General features: G+C 41.0%; 2 protein-coding genes across 6 annotated transcripts; one reads left to right on the forward strand and one right to left on the reverse strand.

The window, feature by feature from the left end:
* The first annotated feature begins 792 nt into the window (after window positions 1–792).
* Window positions 793–7,169, forward strand: zgc:103625 (methyltransferase-like 26 B). 2 transcript variants are annotated; one of them, XM_054758892.1, is made up of 8 exons: window positions 793–878; window positions 950–1,152; window positions 1,229–1,391; window positions 1,460–1,519; window positions 1,596–1,663; window positions 2,596–2,674; window positions 2,744–2,803; window positions 6,192–7,169. In XM_054758892.1, exons 1-7 carry the CDS (start codon window positions 873–875, stop codon window positions 2,789–2,791), a joined length of 627 nt encoding a protein of 208 aa, XP_054614867.1. In that variant the 5' UTR covers window positions 793–872; the 3' UTR covers window positions 2,792–2,803; window positions 6,192–7,169. The 2 variants fall into 2 exon arrangements, with proteins under 2 accessions (XP_054614867.1, XP_054614866.1); XM_054758891.1 differs by lacking the exon at window positions 6,192–7,169 and having other exon boundaries at window positions 2,744–4,256.
* Window positions 2,884–15,120, reverse strand: hgs (hepatocyte growth factor-regulated tyrosine kinase substrate). 4 transcript variants are annotated; one of them, XM_054758889.1, is made up of 20 exons: window positions 14,946–15,120; window positions 11,582–11,666; window positions 11,432–11,507; window positions 11,239–11,331; window positions 10,918–11,041; window positions 9,486–9,538; window positions 9,280–9,348; window positions 9,033–9,157; window positions 7,569–7,653; window positions 7,354–7,452; window positions 7,182–7,277; window positions 7,061–7,099; window positions 6,828–6,986; window positions 6,493–6,703; window positions 6,242–6,414; window positions 5,269–5,409; window positions 4,999–5,182; window positions 4,794–4,930; window positions 4,535–4,717; window positions 2,884–3,933 (listed from the first exon to the last, which is right to left on the reverse strand). In XM_054758889.1, the coding sequence occupies exons 1-20, from the start codon at window positions 14,980–14,982 to the stop codon at window positions 3,811–3,813; spliced, it is 2,292 nt and encodes a 763-aa protein (XP_054614864.1). In that variant the 5' UTR covers window positions 14,983–15,120; the 3' UTR covers window positions 2,884–3,810. The 4 variants fall into 4 exon arrangements, with proteins under 4 accessions (XP_054614864.1, XP_054614863.1, XP_054614862.1 ...); XM_054758888.1 differs by having other exon boundaries at window positions 6,493–6,706; window positions 14,946–15,119; XM_054758887.1 differs by having other exon boundaries at window positions 7,569–7,683; window positions 14,946–15,119.
* Window positions 15,121–17,054: the final 1,934 nt, after the last annotated feature.

Below are 17,054 nucleotides of genomic sequence, written 5' to 3' on the forward strand. Positions count from 1 at the left end.
CGTGTCCATAGTTTGAACTCCATGCACAGATCATTTTACAATAATAATACAGTATGTACAGGTAGTCCTGACATAGCTAGTGCAAAATAAATAATGTAATAAAGTAGTAATAAATAGAAAAAAATAGAAAAGAAATAGAAAAAAATATAACAAAATTTAAATAAAAAACATGTTATCTCTGGGTGCACCGGTTTCCTCCCACATTCCAAAAACATGCATGTTAGGTTAATTGGCGACCCTAAATTGTCCATAGGTATGTTTGTCTATATGTGCCCTGTGATTGGCTGGAGACCAGGGTGTACCCCGCCTCTCGCCCGAAGTCAGCTGCTACAGGCTCAAGCATACCCCCGCTACCCTCATTAGGATAAACAGCATAGAAAAAGAATAGATGGATGGATGGGACTCTCCAGAAGCCATCCATAGCTTGTAGGGTCCTAAAAGTCTAAATAAAAAAAATGGCAAAAAACAATTGACCCTGTTCAAAAATGTGCTCATTATTGATTGAGGCAAACTTTTTAATAATGAAGCTCTTGAATTGGGTCTCATCAAACTGTCTAAAATGTCTATTTCACATGCAAGAGAGCAATGGTATTTCAACAAATTCTATTTCAATTCAAATTCTGAGAAAAATATGGTTAATAAATTTGTATTTGTGCATTTATTTAATATATTTGTAATTTTATTTGTATTAATAGGTGAAGGCCACGTACAACCAGTGGTACCCAGTTTGACTCCACGCAAGAGTATTTCTACACGAGCAGCTCTTACAGGGAATCCGCTTAAGCAAGTAATCTTTAGCCCATCTGCTGTCACTGACATCTTACCCTGTGTGGCCTGCATCAACATGACATTCCCTCCATATTGTCCATTACATGAAGGTAAGAAAGCAGGGCATCACAAACAGCTTTCTAGTGTAAGACAGCATGGTTCATCCTTGTCTTTGCTGCAGGCCATGCTGCTATCTCCTCAGGCTGAGAGAAACTGGGAGGCCCTGTGCTCGGTGCTCCAGGACGTGCTGGAGGAACAGCCCCATCGGCAGCTCTTTGCCTTGGAGCTGGGATCTGGAACCGGGCAGCACGTCATACGCTTTGCCCAGAAGTTGCCCTTTGTCACCTGGCAGCCGTCCGACATCCAAGAAGAGGCTCGGAGCAGGTAGGAGAGATGTTTCCACTTGTGGTTAAACGTGACACATGGGGGGAGGTGAGCATGTAAACATGAGATGTTGCAGCATCAAGGCGTACATTGCCGCCACCAACATGACGACGGTGCGGCAGCCTGTGCACCTGGATGCCAGTGAGCCTTGGGACAAGTGGGCGGGGCTTTCTCATGCCTCCTGTGATGTCATTATTGCCATTAACTTACTCCAGTACAGCTCCTTTAAAACGGCACAGGTAGGTGATAAGATAAAACATCTCTGATATAAAACATGCACAAATGTCTTTTTAAATACTTTTTTAAGGGTGTTTTCAACGGGGCAGGTCAGATCATCAAGCAAAATGGCCTTCTGATTACATATGGGGTATGTAATGTAAGAACAGCTTTTTTTTTTTAACACAGAAAACAGAATAATAGTTTTCTTGTGCTCCGTTTTCCAGGCATACGCAGTTAATGGCACCATTACACCACAATGTAACCAACTCCTGGATGAAGAGCTTCGTAAAAGGTAGGTATACAGTAGACATTATTTAGTGGTATGAGATGTTCTGCATTTTAAAGCAATAAATCTGATTAATCGGTGGTCTCATGCAATGGTTTGCGATATCAAACTGTATGGATTGTATTGTTTGTTTTTTTTTTAATTCCGAAATGAAACAAGCAAATAAAAAATATTACATTTTGTAAAACATGTACAAAAGTATATTAAGTCATTTTAAAAATAAAATTTATTTTCATATATATTTTATTGCCATGCACAGAATTACATCCAAATAACTAAGTCAAATTATAATAACTGTTATTTCATTTTAGTACAATATTAAAAATACATTTTTATTGAAATATAAACATTACTTTTAATGTGGAAAAATATGCATAACAACTGTCATTCCATTTATTAAAAGACATTCATTTAAAATATTGCATTTGCCTATGTATTCCCATTTTGGCACAATGTTAAAAATATTAATGGGAATATACTTATTACTTTAAATGGAAAATGTTAATTAATGTCATTCAATTATTTATGTACTATTCCTTTTATATTGTATTTGTGTATGTAGCTTATCAACTTAAATTTTAATTCATTTCATTCTGGCACAATTTCAAATTTTTTTTAAATTGAAATATGGATGAGTTTAAATGTGAAATAATCTTAATCACTTTCATTATTCAATGGCTTGTTTAATATTATTCATTAATGTTTTAATAACAGTATTTGTTGCATTTTGCCACAAAAACCCTCCAAGGTAAAGTTTGGTTTTTTGCCCTTATGTTATATTTTATTATAACAAATCTTCCACTGTGAGGCTAATAACATCATAATCATCATGAAAAAATAATTCCGTTCACCCAAGAGACATCGGTGCAGTGTTTCACTGCAAGGCCTAAAACAACCTACATCATAAAAGTATCATGATATCATATTGTGTCACACAGGAATGCTGAGTGGGGACTTCCTGATATTGATGTGCTCAGACAGTTGGCCTACAGTAACGGGATGCGTATGGAGAGGATGGTGAGTCACATGACAATATCTTTCAGGGAAGTGCCAACAAAAGCTTCACGTTACCATTTTATCTTTTAGATCGAGATGGAAGAATACTACAAATGCCTCATCTTCAGGAAACTATAGAGACCCTCAAAGGTCAATAAAGCTTGTCCTTTGAAATCTCGTGTTCTCCTTAAGCGAATGAAAAGGAAAAAAAAGACTGCAGTCAGTACGTGGACAATAAGAACCAGATATTTATTAAATATAAATTTAAAATGACCTTTGAAAGCCAAGACAGATGACTATGATGGAAATAAAGTAGATCACAAATGAAGGAGTTACAGAGATATAAGCTGATTGGCTCACTGATAAATACATGCAGCCTGTAATCGATGACAAAAGCCTTTTCCGTTCATTCACATGCACACAGCCAAATACACACACACACACACACACACACACACACAGGCCATTAGAAGATCATTACAGGTAGCAGGGTGTCATTATGATGATGATGAAATAAAAGGCTGAGTATTGCATGTGGGTATTGGGTGTACATTACTGATATTAGCAGTAGAACTTGAATTGTTCAAACATGATAAGTCCAGTTGAAGAAATTCACAACAAATAAATTCCAATGTCAGACTATATTAGCTTGAAGGGAAGCAACAACTGGAATGTTAGTCTGTGATCGTGCTGATGATGAATTAGTGCTTTTTATCCCAAACCTGACGGTGCTTACAGACACACACACAAACACACTACATACACTCCCAGTCCTTCAAATAAAGCGTTCAGACAGGCTCAAATTAAAAATCATCATGCTTTGTTTTGAGTTTTAAAAGAAAAAAAGAATGTTTTGTCTTTTTTTTTCTTATTTGTTGATGTTGACTATTTGTGAGCTTCAGCTATTTCATTTAACGGACAAATATAAAGGTCAGCTGGAGAGAGGAAGGTCAAATCCGGGTTTTGGTGCCCTCCCCCACCCCTCACCCCTTTGTGGTGTCACCATCTCAGGGATGACACATTAAGATAAGATAATCACACATTTTCACTATGCCACACAACATGACAGCAAGGTGGAGGTGTACTGTAGGTGAAGGGAGAGGTGAGATGGGGATGTTGAGTAGTGTGTCAGACCCTGTTCCCAACTGTACCAGCTTTCAGTCAAAAGAGATGAGCTGGGCCTCGGCACTGCCAGGCACCACCTGAGGGGGCGGCTGCTGCTGCTGCTGCTGCTGCTGCTGCTGTGGCGCTGGCTGCTGAGGCCCAACAGGGGGAGCCACCTGTCAGAGGCAAGATCAGACAAAAAGATTTAATGAGCCCTTACTATGCAAAATATCCTTTTTTTAAAATGATGTAAACATGTCCTTAGAGCCTGTTTATGAGCATCAAACCTGAAAAAAAAATCAGTCATCTCCCCACTTGTTTGCTTGATGCTCAAACGCTCACTTTTTAAGTTCCGGATTTTCATGACTTCAACAAAGAAAAACCTCCTTCCACAAGCAATATCATGTCCAATATTGCTTCTGACTCGACCCTAACTAGATGACCCTGCCCCATGTACACGCCAGCAGGGCCTACTAAAATTGCATAAATAAATTTTAATAATAATAATAAATAAATTGCATGGTATAACTGCTGTTTTACCATGCACATGACAATAAAACTCTCTTGAATCGTGAATCTCTTAAAAGCACTTTTAAACTGTCTAAATTCCAGCATCAATGCTAGATTTTAGACAACACACTTCCAATACTCTATTGTGAGATGTCTCGCAGTCATTTAAAATAGTTTATAAAATAGACCTTTAAGGGCGGAATGGTATATTAGGAGTAAAATGAAGTTGTTTCTTCTGCACAAGACAGAAAGTAGTGAGTGACTGACCTGCTGGTACATGGGCTGCTGACCAGACATGTATGGTTGTTGGGCGGCCATGTTGGGGTCCTGCCCCGGCAGTGCCGAGATCATGTTCTGCATGCTGTACGGCTGGTAGCCCATGTAGCCCATTCCATTGGTGGGGCCAGCCTGGGACATGGGGGGCATGTTCTGGGCCTGCGATGCCACATTCTGTGCAAAAAGAAGAACCACAATTAGCGCGATGATGCATCCGCATGTACTGAGCATAAACTCTGAGGGACCAGACCTGGTAGCCTTGTGTAAGGGTGGGCTGATAGTTGGAGTAAGGTGTACTAGTGGTAGGCGGGGCTTGACCAGGAGGAGGTGCGGGCTGTCCATTGGTGCCAGCAGGTGGATACATGTATGCATTAACCATATTGGGATCTACAGAGGCAGAGGATGATTAATAAAAAAACAAGTTAACAAGCTGACATACGTGTGGCCTCAGCTACCTGTGGGAGCAGGGGGCATAGCCTGGTACTGCGGTGGTGCAGTCTGACCAGGCTGGTTCATATAAATGTTGTGCATAGGTGAACCTTCCACGGAACCAGCTGGGCTGAAGGTGCCTGGGTAGCTGGGTGGAGCACCAGGCTGGTACACCACCCCTCCTGCTACGTTGGGGGGCAGAGACTGCATCTGTGGAACACAAAAGTGCATTTCATAGTCATGTGGTGAGGGTTTTAGAATGTAATATGGCGGGCGGCATGCATGCGTGTGCCTGCCTGTGCATAGGGCAGAGAGAAAGCTGGCATCTGAGCTCTCATCTGGATGGTGTGCTTCTGCTGCTCCAGACGCATCTGCCGCTCCTTTTCCTGTTCCTGCAAGCGCTGAATGGCCAGCTGCCTTTGCATCTCCAAGTACTCCTACAGCACATAAACACATGTCTTAGCATGATAACAGGATAGCAACATGTGCATCATATTGCTGGGTTTCAACCACGTGACAAGAGGCAGTTCGCTTCACTTTCGGTGAGCAGACAGGAGGCAAGCATAAGCTATGGCCACATACACACTCAGTATGTTCTTGCAATATTTTGGAATTACAGTGTGAAATGATTTGTGTGGGTGTACATAGTGTGATGTATGAAGACATAAAATAGCTGAAAGCAAGACGATCAAAAGGTAGTGAAAGCTTATCTTCAGCATCCAACTTAATGAAAATAATGCTTCTAACATGACTTGCGTTCTTACACCAAATCAGTCTGAATTCATACATTTTTGTATGTCCTTCATTGTTTCGCTGCATTGTTTCGCAAAGTCTGAGCTCAATAGCCAAGTTTCAGCCAAATGTCATGCATGCATTTCACATTTTCGAGTTCCAGCCATGTTTTAACTTTAATTTTAGCATAAATTGTGCTTGTGGTCGCTCACTACAAAGTGGAGCATGTCCATACTCAGCTCCACTGGATGAGAGCGAAAGGGTTAGGAAACGCCGAGGATGGTGGCTTCTGTGTTTTTTGGTTGTTTCCTGAACTTTTTACCCGTTATGATGGGCCACTATCTTAGTAATTGCGTTTTCTGAAATACACATTTGAACAGTTTCCACATGTGAGAACAGCAAATGTATAAGGCATTTTTGCTCTGATTTTACATGACTTCAAGTAACAAATATGCTTGTTTGCCGCCCCCCCATCTCTTTGAGGCAGAGCCGACAACAACTGGAATGTGAAACCCAACAATAAGGAGTCTCAAGTACCTGCTTCTTCTGCCTCATGATTTCCAGTTTCTGTGCCAGCTGGATCTGCCTTTGCCTCTCTGCCTCCTCTGCGGCACGACGCAGTTTCTCCCTGTGCTCATCCCGTAGGGCGTTGAGGGCGGCCCGAGCATCGCGAACTTGAGCCAGCTTGTCCTGCAGCCCCTCGTAGTACACTGCAGACACCAATGATTGTTAGAGACGAACACAGTGGGGGGAATCCTCTTTTGAAATAAAATAAACAAAACACTCACGTCGTTTCTCGTCCAGCTGGTTGAGGATGTCGAGCAGCTGCGGGTGCATGTTGTTGATAGACTGGAAGAGGGACAGGACGGCGCTGTCGTTGGTGATGCTGCGCCCGCGCATGTGGTTGCTCTTCATGCGGTTGAGGAAGGTGGTCACGGCGTTCTGCAGAGCCTTCAGGAACTGCTCGTGGTTCTCCTCGGACTCCCCGTTCTGGTACTGCTGCTGGAGGACGACACATGGTGATATATGAATACCTCCGTGACAGTATCTTTCAAATGTGAGCATTAATATATTGGCAGAGGTCTTGTATTGGCTCTCATCAAAGCATAGTATATCATCATACCTCCACTATACTAACTGGCTGCATGGGGACATGAGTTTCTACAGGCTGACTGATTGACGACAGAGGCTCGGCCATTGACGCAGGGGCTGAGGGGGTGGGACTCTTGCGAGCCTCTTCCTGCTTCTTCTCCCAATAGGTTCTATTGAGGTAACGTGCCAGCTGGAACACACAATAGGCACCGTAAATCGACGCGAAATGTTAAAATGAGAGTTGCTTAATAGAAGATCATTCACCTCAGGGTCGACGTCTTCTGCTGATGGAGCTGAGGAGTTCTATGGCGTTATAAGAGATACAAGTCAGTCATCAGTTAAATAGAGATGAAGTGTGAAAGTGTGGGTGTGAGGAAGGCCTTACCACGGGGGATGTGTACAGGGTGCTGACTGGGGGTGCTGAAGAAGTCACTGGGGTGGGGTCAGGTTTGGGATACACAGTGTACGAGTTCTTCTGCCTCTGCAGTTGCACACACGGCTTTTTAAGAGGCTTTTCTCTGCATACAATAAATATGTGTGCAGCCGTGTATCCTTACCATTCGTTCTTTCTCCTCTGCCTCGCTTTGGGAGAGGGCGATAGCCAGCTGTAGCTCTTCCTCCTCCTGCAGCGCTGCCTCGTCTCTCTTTGGAGGCATCTGGGCCGCATGCAGGAATAGAGATATATTACGACAAATTCTAACTTGTCAAACAAAATGATCGACAAAACAGGTCGTGTATTTCCTGGCTGCGACAGTCAACTAAACACAATTACTTGTGACTGCTGCGACAGCGGGCTGGTCAGATACTCGGGAGGCAGCTCGGCAGAAGTGGTGGATGGAGCTTTGCCCTCAGCTTTCCTAAGTGGAGGAGAGAGGGTGGTGGGTTGGCTGGTGAAGAGAGGGATCAGGGTGGACAAACAAACTTGTAAATAAGTGCAGGAAGCATGCATTTTGAAACAACATTCACTGGACACTTGGTTTGGTACACAAACAGATTTTCTAATATCATGTTTCTAATATTTCAGATGTTTATTATGCTTATTCAGACACACAAAAAGTCTAATTTGGAAAAAGCTCACGATTTAATGGCCTGTAACCTACAACCTATGTTTTTTAAGTTAGCAGGAGTAGTGGGTACATTACTTCCAGTCAGCTGTCTGAAGGGGTAGCAAGGGTGAAAAGTTTGGGAACCACTGATCTAATTAGTGAAGTGTTTGTTCATGCAGTATTCTCTCCACTCTGCAGGAGGCAACAGCGAGGCCTAATGCGTCACAATGAAGCAGCAGTACAGACTAGCATTTTAACAAATATGGTGCTATGTACTCTAAACAAAAGATACTGTAATTTGGACTTTAAAAGCAACTGGACTACAAAATATGCATTCACCAAAAAAATGCAGTGGTGAAGCCCATTTATTTATTGTGTAACAAAATAAACGAAGGACAACAAAGAAATGTAACCAGCGGAGGCGCTTTTAGATGAAACATCAAAACTTTGATGCAGTCCATCCACTTGATTTGGATAAATGTATGCAGAAATCAAAATCTTTGAAAGACAAGTACGAGTGACTGACGAGGTGGGTGATAAAGATAAAAGGACTGCATGTTGGCTGCTGTAAACAAGGTGAAAGCTAATGACCAAATTAAAAACTAGCAATTTTATGTGAGTCATTCATTTTACTTGAAATAGTGCTGTGAAGCACCTTATTTTTGTTAAATGCACTTTTGCTTTGCTTAAAACACCAAGTTCATTGTTTGTGGAATGCCGTATTTAAAGTCATAAAATAAAGGCATTCAAAAAGTGGTTGCGCATGTCAAGTGTGTATAACGGGACAGTCCTTGCAAGGGCCCTTACATGTTTTAAACTGTGCCCCTCTTCTCGATGTAGTTGAGGAGCCCTGATGTAGTTCATGTATGAAATCACAGTAAAATTGCAACTGCTCTACCTCGTCGTAAAGTTGGTCAGCATTTTCGGCCCATGTTGTAACCTCAAGTGCTATTATAAACACACAATAAAAAAAAATACATGTGGCCGACACAGAAGACGAATGACTCTTGTCTTCATTTTTATAAAAGCAGAATTACTCGTATTGGATCTTATAGTTATGTTCACGTAACCTATTGTTGTGGCTAGTGAGTGTATTGTTATTTTAGCATTTAAATAGTGAGATGTACATCTGCATTTAATAGAGACCATCATGGAGCGTTAAAGGTGGTGATTCACCACTGCATACTCACTTGTTAAGAATCTCAAAGCAGGGTTCACACACGCGGACCTCCTTCTCTATTCCAAACTTGGGAATTGTGGAGTACTTGGACGAACACTTGCCGCAAAAGATCTGCCCGCAGGCTCGACAGTGGTGCTAAGAGAGAGCGAACGCAAATTCAGGTCAGGCTTGTGGGCCATAAACCGCCACTGCTGTGTGTGACTGAATGAAGTGTGGCAATGTCCACAATGCCCCACTTTCAGGTAAGCCCCTCCTACCTTTCGCGTCATCACTCCAAACTGAACTCTGCACCGGTGGCATTCCTCAGCATCAACCCATTCTGGGGCCTAAATGGGTAAATACAGCATGTTTGTTTTTGTTGGGGGTTTTTTTAAACATGGAGGCACAATAAAACATGGAGTCATGCATTCAAATAACAAATATCACTAATTCATAAAGGTGACGCAAGAAAAACTCAACTTACACGCTCGGCTGCAAACATCGCATCACTCTCCTTAAACTCAGGGAACACATTACCTGTGAAAGAAAAACAAATCATAAAACCTTCGACTGTACAGGTAAGTGTAAAAGTAAGCACTATGATGAATATGTTAAACTAATAGATATTGCTAGAATTAATCAAGCTTTGCCATTTTTAATCAATCATTTTGCACTATGCTGCCACACCCTTTCCTCTGTCACAGTCAATTTCTGGTTCTATGGTTATCGTCACGTTCTTCCGCTTTGTCAATACTGGCACTCTTCTTCTGCGTCACCCCCAGTCACAAGATTTGTATGACGTCTTGCATGTTCTTCTGAAATTTCAGGTTCAACTCGAAGTTGTCCGACTTTTGAAGGGGTTAAACCACTGTACAATGACACACGTAGGGGTGCTCCGATGAGGGTTTCATGCTGCTGATTCAGACTCCGTGAAACGTTTTTTGCACTATGTGACACAAACCTGAATTTAATTTGATGCATGTATAAATTGCTCAATAATTAATTTTTCAGTTCAAGATAACAATAGTAATAGAATTAAGTAATACACATATTTTGATTAAATAGAAATCTGTCCTGCTTAACTTAAAACAGAATAAATTGAGTGTCCAAGTTGCAGGAGTCTCCAACTGTCATCACTATTGGAGCTATTTGCGTGTTGGTGATACAGTGGAATGAACGGAGAGAGTGAACCCTCCTCTCAGCCGTTCAGCCTCTTTGTCCCAGTACGTGGAGGTGGGGCTACTAGTGAGTGCAGCAAGTTATCCTTTTGAGCAAGCATATGCTAACATGAATAAAGGTACAAAAGGGATAATTTCTAAGGCGAATAACACAGACCCAGTGTGAGAATATTTCGGTTTTAAACACCACTAGACAAGCACTCGAGAGCAGACCTCCGCCAACTGCCATAGTTCCCCTCCATATTGTGATTTACACCATAAATATTAGTCCCAAATTGTTTTTATCTACATATTTAGATTCCTTGACCATGAAAACATACCATTAGCAATTGAATTCATAATGATATCAATATTAGTTCAGTAGTTAATCACAAAAATCTAATTTTCCATAATGGCGGTTTTCTTCTGGATCTAGCTTCATCGCTTTTGAAGATACAACAAATACATTGGCACACTCCAGATTCCACAGTGTCTTTGCTGTAAATAATGGTGTTTGTTGCATGTTTATAGCTTCGTTTGTTGTGTTCCGTGATGAAAATTCCAAAACATACCCTATTTCATATTCTGGATCAGCGTATCCGGAATTAATCGTTTTTTGTGATGGGCTGTGAAAAGACATTTATCAGCATATGCTAATCATGTGTTATCACTAATCGGTGGCCGACTGATCGGCGCACCCCTAGACAAAAATCATTTAGATGTGTATTAAGAGCTATAGCGACACATGTATCCACTTACCCTCCACTTTCATAATCTGGTAGGTGTCTTGCACCACTTTGTATTTGGGCTCATTGCGGAAGGCGTGGGCCCAGGCCTGGATCAGGTAGAGGATCTTGTTTCGGACATTTGCTTCTGTCTGTTTCTGGTAGGGAAAATTGTTTAAATCAAGCGTCTTTATATATTTGCATTACTCCTGTTCTTTTGTCACATTATAAACCGAGCTGTAGATGTAAAAAACGGAATCAGCAGGATCACGTGACAACTGGCATTTAATCACATACAGCATTTGCTAGTTTTCAACTGAGGATGTTGGCAAACTAGGAGGAGTTAGAATGACACCTTGAGCAGATCCTTCAGTTCCTCCATTGTCACTTTACTGGCCACCTCATCATGAACCGTCTGTCCGCAGTTCTTCACCACGGACTCAAGCACCTGAAGTGGAAGGTAACATTATTATTTCCCCATATTGTTGGGCAATTTACCAGTGGTAACTACGTCCAAATATTACACTACTACAAATTCTCTGTTTTACCTCGAGTGCATAGGTGGCCACGTGTGGGTTCTTGTCATTCAATTTCTTTTTAATTGCCGCAACTGCATATTTAGCCCTGATGGGAGAAACATACCATCAATTCACTCATTAGGAAAATACAGGTTACCACAATATGTGAAGAATACTCACTGTGTGTCTCCTTGTCGAATGAGATCACAGATTTGCAGAATGGACTCCCAGTCAGTCTCCAGCAGCAGCTGACTGGTGGCCTTATCTGGAATTATCATAGGTGCATTAATGGTGACACATACACATGTGGACAAAATTGTTGGTACCTGTCGGCTCATGAAAGACAAACTCACAATTGTCAGATTAAAGTTATTTCTGTGACCAAAGTAATAAATAAAAATTAAATGTAAATGAACCAATGAAAATTAGACATTGCTTTTTAACTGTGGTTCAACATAATTAAATATATAGTCATGAAACAGGCCTGGAAAAAAAAAAATAATGGTACTCTTAACTTAATATTTTGTTGCGCAACCTTTGAGGAAATCGCAACAATCAAACGATTTCTGTAACTGTCAATGAGACTTCTGCACCTCTATGCAGGTATTTTGGCACACTCCTCATGAACAAACTGCTCCAGTTGTCTCAGGTTTGAATGGTGCCTTCTGTTTCAGCTCCTTCCACAGATGTTCAATAGGATTTAGATCAGGTCTCACAGAAGGCCACTTCAGAATAGTCCAATGTTTTGCTGTTAGCCATTCTTGGGTGTTTTGGGTCATTGTCCTGTTGCAAGACCCATGACCTGCGACTGAGACCAAGCTTTCTGGCACTGGGCAGCCCATTTCTCTCTAGAATACCTTGAAATTCTTGACATTTCATTGTACCCTGCGCAGATTCAAGGCACCTTTGTGGCTTGTCAACATGCAGTTTGGCTAATTCCAGTTTCGCTTTATGATTTGTTTTCAACAGTGGTGTCGTCCTTGGTTGTCTCCCATGAAGTCCACTTTGGCGCAAACGATGATGGATGGTGCAATCTGACACTACTGTACCTTGACCTTGGAGTTCACCTTTAATGCCTTTAGAGGTTGCTCTGGGCTCTTTTGTTCCCATTTGTATTATCCGTCTCTTGGATTTGTCATCAATTTTCCTCCTGCAGCCATGTCCAAGGAGGCTGGCTACACTCCCATGGATCTTACATTTCTGAATAACATGTGCAACTGGAGTCACAGGAACATCAATCTGCTTGGATGGTCTTATAGTCTTTACCTTTAAAATGTCTGTCTATCATTTTTTTCTAATCTCCTGAGACAACTCTCTCCTTTGCTTCCTCTGGTCCATGTCACCAAACAGCACAGTTCGACTTGTCCCGCTTTAAATAGGCCAACTGACTGAAGTTGGTAGACACGCAGGGTTCCAGACTGACTAAATGGTCATATCTTGCGACTAAAATATGACACGGAGCAAGTACGTTTTTCATCTACTCGCACGTGTGACCAGATAAAAGTACACCCGTTGACAACAGATGCACTTTGTCTCTTATTACCTCAGTCGATGATGCCAGCATGTGTGATCGCTCACGTCTCAGTCGCATTCTATCGACTTTTTTACCATCTTTGTTTACACATTTTGCCTGGCTCTCATTTCTTCAGTCACTGTGGTGGCGGATAGCTGTAGTTATCCACCTAGCCTCTGGTCGACGGAGCCCATGTTTTTTTGTTGTTTTTTTTTTTAAACCACGGTGACATTTTGTCTTTAAAACAAACAGGCAATGTTGCCTGTTCAAAGCTTGTTTTTGTCCTGCCTTACTTTTGAAAAATGTCACTTGACCTCTGCTCTCGCCCTTTCCGCTGATTTTGAGTAGCTCACAAAAGATTATTTTCTTCAAAAGGTGTCCCTTAATTATTTTTCAAGAAGATGACAATCCTACCAGTTTATCTGCCCATTTTATTCAATTATAATTCTAGATTTTTTGTTGCTCACTAACTTGTGCTCCACACTTCAGCGCAGTAGTTGACAGTAATGCACAAATGAATTGACTCCGAAAGAGAAACAAAGGACACAAACACCAAAGAAGGCGGGCCGGCGTATGTGAAAATAGGGCTGTATTGGCGTTTATAGTATTTATCAGTAATACAGTGAACATGAGAGGAAATGTGAATGTTTACTTTGCAAGTAAATTTCAGTGTGCGCCCCTACATTTTCTGCTTGCACTCCTAAAATTTTAAGTTGGGGGCTACTGTGCTCCTAGTAAAAAAAAGAAAAGTTAGTCTGGAGCCGTGAGTGACTTTCTTTTTGTATATAATTCTGTTGAACCACAGTTCAAAATCAATGTCTGATTTTAATTACTAATCTACACTGATTTTTAAAAATGTATTATTACTTTTGTCAGATTAAAGTTATTTCTGTGACCATTGTGGGTTTTGCTTTCATTAACCGAGGGGTGTCAAAAATGTTGTCCATGTGTGTATTTAAACGGCTTTCGTGTGTAAGCAATACCAAAGATTCTCAAACTGTGCTATGGGTACCATTGCTGGTACATGGGCTCAATGTAGGGGTCTTCAGGATTATAAACAAATACAATTATAAACAGAGACAAATACAAATTTAAAACCAAAGCTTCCCTTAAATTAAGTACAAATGATATCTTTCTTGGTTGAAAAATTAACTCCTCATACATCATTTCATCGCATACAGTACTATTATGATTTTCTAATGGTATCAGTGACAAAAATATTACTTTTAGGGAACTTATTTTAGTCTGCATAACTATAAATGGTGTATCACCTCTAATCAGTCTAAGTAAAAAGCTTAATATTTTAACTCAATTATGTTATATCATGTTATTTACAAACTTGTAAAAATGCAGCTAACTGTATTATTTGACCTAAAGTAGCAAAATATTTGTGTTCAGGGCAAAGCACAACCACAATACGTAACACAGTAACGTTAACTTTGTTAACTTTGCAATGGAGTTTTTTGTTGTTGTTTTTTTTAAATACTGTACATTTATAGCTTTTATTGGTTCCCCAAGTATCTACAGCTGTGCTAAACGAAGTCACCAATAAGTGTATTCATTTATTTGTCTACTTTTAATACAAGAGCTTACCTTGAGTAAATACAGGATCAATCTAAAGTTGTAGTTTTACGTCCAATAAACAGTACAAGGCATGTGTTTTATCTTTATTTTAGACAGCAAAGTCATGTTGACGTGGGGTCATTAACAAAACGTTACGACGTGTTTTCAGGGCTACAGCAGTGTCCAAAATAATGGCATCATTCTTGGGTAACACTAGCTTGGCCAACAGCTTGCAAAAGACAAAGGAAGCGAATGTGGGTTTCGTGTGAGATAAAATAAAAGACTGCCTGAAATGATAAGTTATTCGTGAGCTAATTAGGGCCCTTTATCAACAGCAGTCAATTGTTGTTGTCAGGCTAAAATTAGCTGGCCTTAGAGGCACTGCCCCAGCGTCTTTCCTAGTCTAAACAATACACTGGAAAACACCAAAGTCAACTGCTAACTTGACAAATGACGTTCGTAACTTACCCAGGAGTCTGTCAAAGGAACCGCCACCTTTCCCCATATTCAAATGAACGTGTTAAAGTAGCTGTCGAGGCGTGTGTTTTCTCCAGTCGACGTTCGCTGTTATTTTCTCAACGTTAGCTTTAGCCTCTGGTCGATAGCGTCAAGTCAGCTCAGGAAGGAACACAGCTGGTGCGGTACTTCCTATTTCCGGTGTAAAGGCACCGCCAGCGCTAAAAGGTAGCGCCCTCTAGAGCTTTAAACGCCACATTGGCGTAATGTGGACAACGACACACTGAAGCATTTATGGATGTTGAACGATATGAATCCTTAAAAAATGCAGGTTATTCGAATATATACGCTGCTGTAGACTTATATCAGGAAGCATGCGCAAAGGGACTACAAGGCAAAGACGAAAGAGTGACGTAGCAACGTATGTCGGTTTCCAATTACGGTGAGTCTTCCGCTATCGGTGTTGCCAAATGGGAAATGACAAATGATTGTGCTACAATCTTAAACTGATCGAATTTTGAGGAAAAGTATCTAACATGCTTAATTTCACGTTGCTCAGGACCATCTGCACCAGAAAAACACAAATGTATCGTACAGCTTATAACGCAGTTTTACCTACTAAACTAAACAAAACAAAAAACACTGTGGGGGAAAACTGCCACTGGCAACAGCGTCGCCTCTTGGCTATAAAGTAGCACTGTATGCCGTTATAGACCGGTGAAATATGAGCTTCAACGCAACAGTGCATTATATTTGTAACAAAAAAACATAAAAGCGTCACGTTCACTTGGTGGAGTTGCCACATGCCACATACTATAATTTCACCGTTGTGTGATAGACAATAAATAATTCCACAAATCCCATACTGTATGACAGTGAGGATTTCACCTGGCTATCTAATGAATGTCTAAGTAGATTAAGTAGATTTTCGACCTCTTAACATGAATATCAGAACCTAATGAATCATACATTTCATTGTTTAATGGGTTGTAATGTAAAACATGTCTATTAAATGGCAAAATCCACTGATAGCCTTATTTAGTCAAATGATTGTACTCACGTGAAAGATTCCTTCAAAAGTGATGCACATTTAGAACAGGTTTCTTGTTACAGGCACAACTTGATGTGGGTGTACACTTTGACAGGACATCGGCTCTTTGAAGTTAAAGTCGGACCGGCTCTTTGAAGTGAAGGAGACAGCTTTTTTTGCTGTTTCGCACGTGATTGGTCAAAATGTGTGGCGCCGTATGTGTCGACACTGAGCGGAAGAGGGAGGACACGCTGCAAGGGTGAGGAAAACGAGCAGCGGGAACGAAAAGCTGAGGCACTTTGTGATTCTGAACGCCAACCTTCGCTAACGACCGACAAAAACCTGAATGCTGCTTTGTGTTTTAGTTTTGCACATTTGACTTTGTATTTTCTTGTGCAGTAAATAGGTGGAATAGAGCCATAAAAATAGGAAACGTTTGAAAGTTCAAAAAACATTAGACGGGCCGCACGGTGGCCGAGCGCTTAGCATGTTGGCCACACAGTCAGGAGATCAGGAAGATTTAGGTTCGAATCTCCGCTTAGGCATCTCTGTGTGGAGTTTGCATGGGTTTTCTCTGGGTACTCCTGTTTCTTCCCACATTCCAATTAGGTTAATTGGCGACTCTAAATTCATAGGTGTGAATGTGAATGGTTGTTTGTCTGTATGTGCCCTGCGATTGGCTGGCAACCAGTCCAGGGTGTACCCCGCCTGTCGCCCGAAGTCAGCTGGGATAGGCTCCAGCATGCCCCAGCGACCATGTGTTTTGGTAACAAATCAATTTAAGCATTAAGCATTATTGCGAGATAATTCAAACCTGCAATAAAAGCCTGTTGTTCTGGCGATCAAGTCTGAGCCTTGTGTGTCTCGCCAAACATTACAGTAACATTGCTGACACCTAGTGACCAGTGTAGAATACTGCATTTCATCAGTGTCTTTGAATGCGTCTTTTGAATGCTTTAAATTTGTATCTTAGTTCGTCATTTTTATGCTTGAGAATTTTTTTTTTTACTAATAATGGGTCATATTCAACCACAAAACAGAATGATTTATTAATATATTTTTTGATAAAGTGTGTACTCACTTCATGGTTA

This window comes from Dunckerocampus dactyliophorus, chromosome 18 (assembly GCF_027744805.1).
Source record: "Dunckerocampus dactyliophorus isolate RoL2022-P2 chromosome 18, RoL_Ddac_1.1, whole genome shotgun sequence".
NCBI classification, from domain to species: domain Eukaryota; kingdom Metazoa; phylum Chordata; class Actinopteri; order Syngnathiformes; family Syngnathidae; genus Dunckerocampus; species Dunckerocampus dactyliophorus.

Excerpts from the sequence above, each read along its gene's own strand:
- zgc:103625 (XM_054758892.1), top strand. Across the intron at positions 1,520-1,595 it reads GCCTTCTGATTACATATGGG|GCATACGCAGTTAATGGCAC; the intron begins GTATGTAATGTA and ends TCCGTTTTCCAG. Across the intron at positions 1,664-2,595 it reads GATGAAGAGCTTCGTAAAAG|GAATGCTGAGTGGGGACTTC; the intron begins GTAGGTATACAG and ends TGTGTCACACAG.
- hgs (XM_054758886.1), bottom strand. The coding sequence starts at position 14,982 with ATGGGGAAAGGTGGCGGTTCCTTTGACAGACTCCTGG. Across the intron at positions 7,453-7,568 it reads CGCTGTCGCAGCAGTCACAA|ATGCCTCCAAAGAGAGACGA; the intron begins GTAATTGTGTTT and ends CATGCGGCCCAG. Across the intron at positions 4,718-4,793 it reads CCCTTACACAAGGCTACCAG|AATGTGGCATCGCAGGCCCA; the intron begins GTCTGGTCCCTC and ends CTTTTTGCACAG.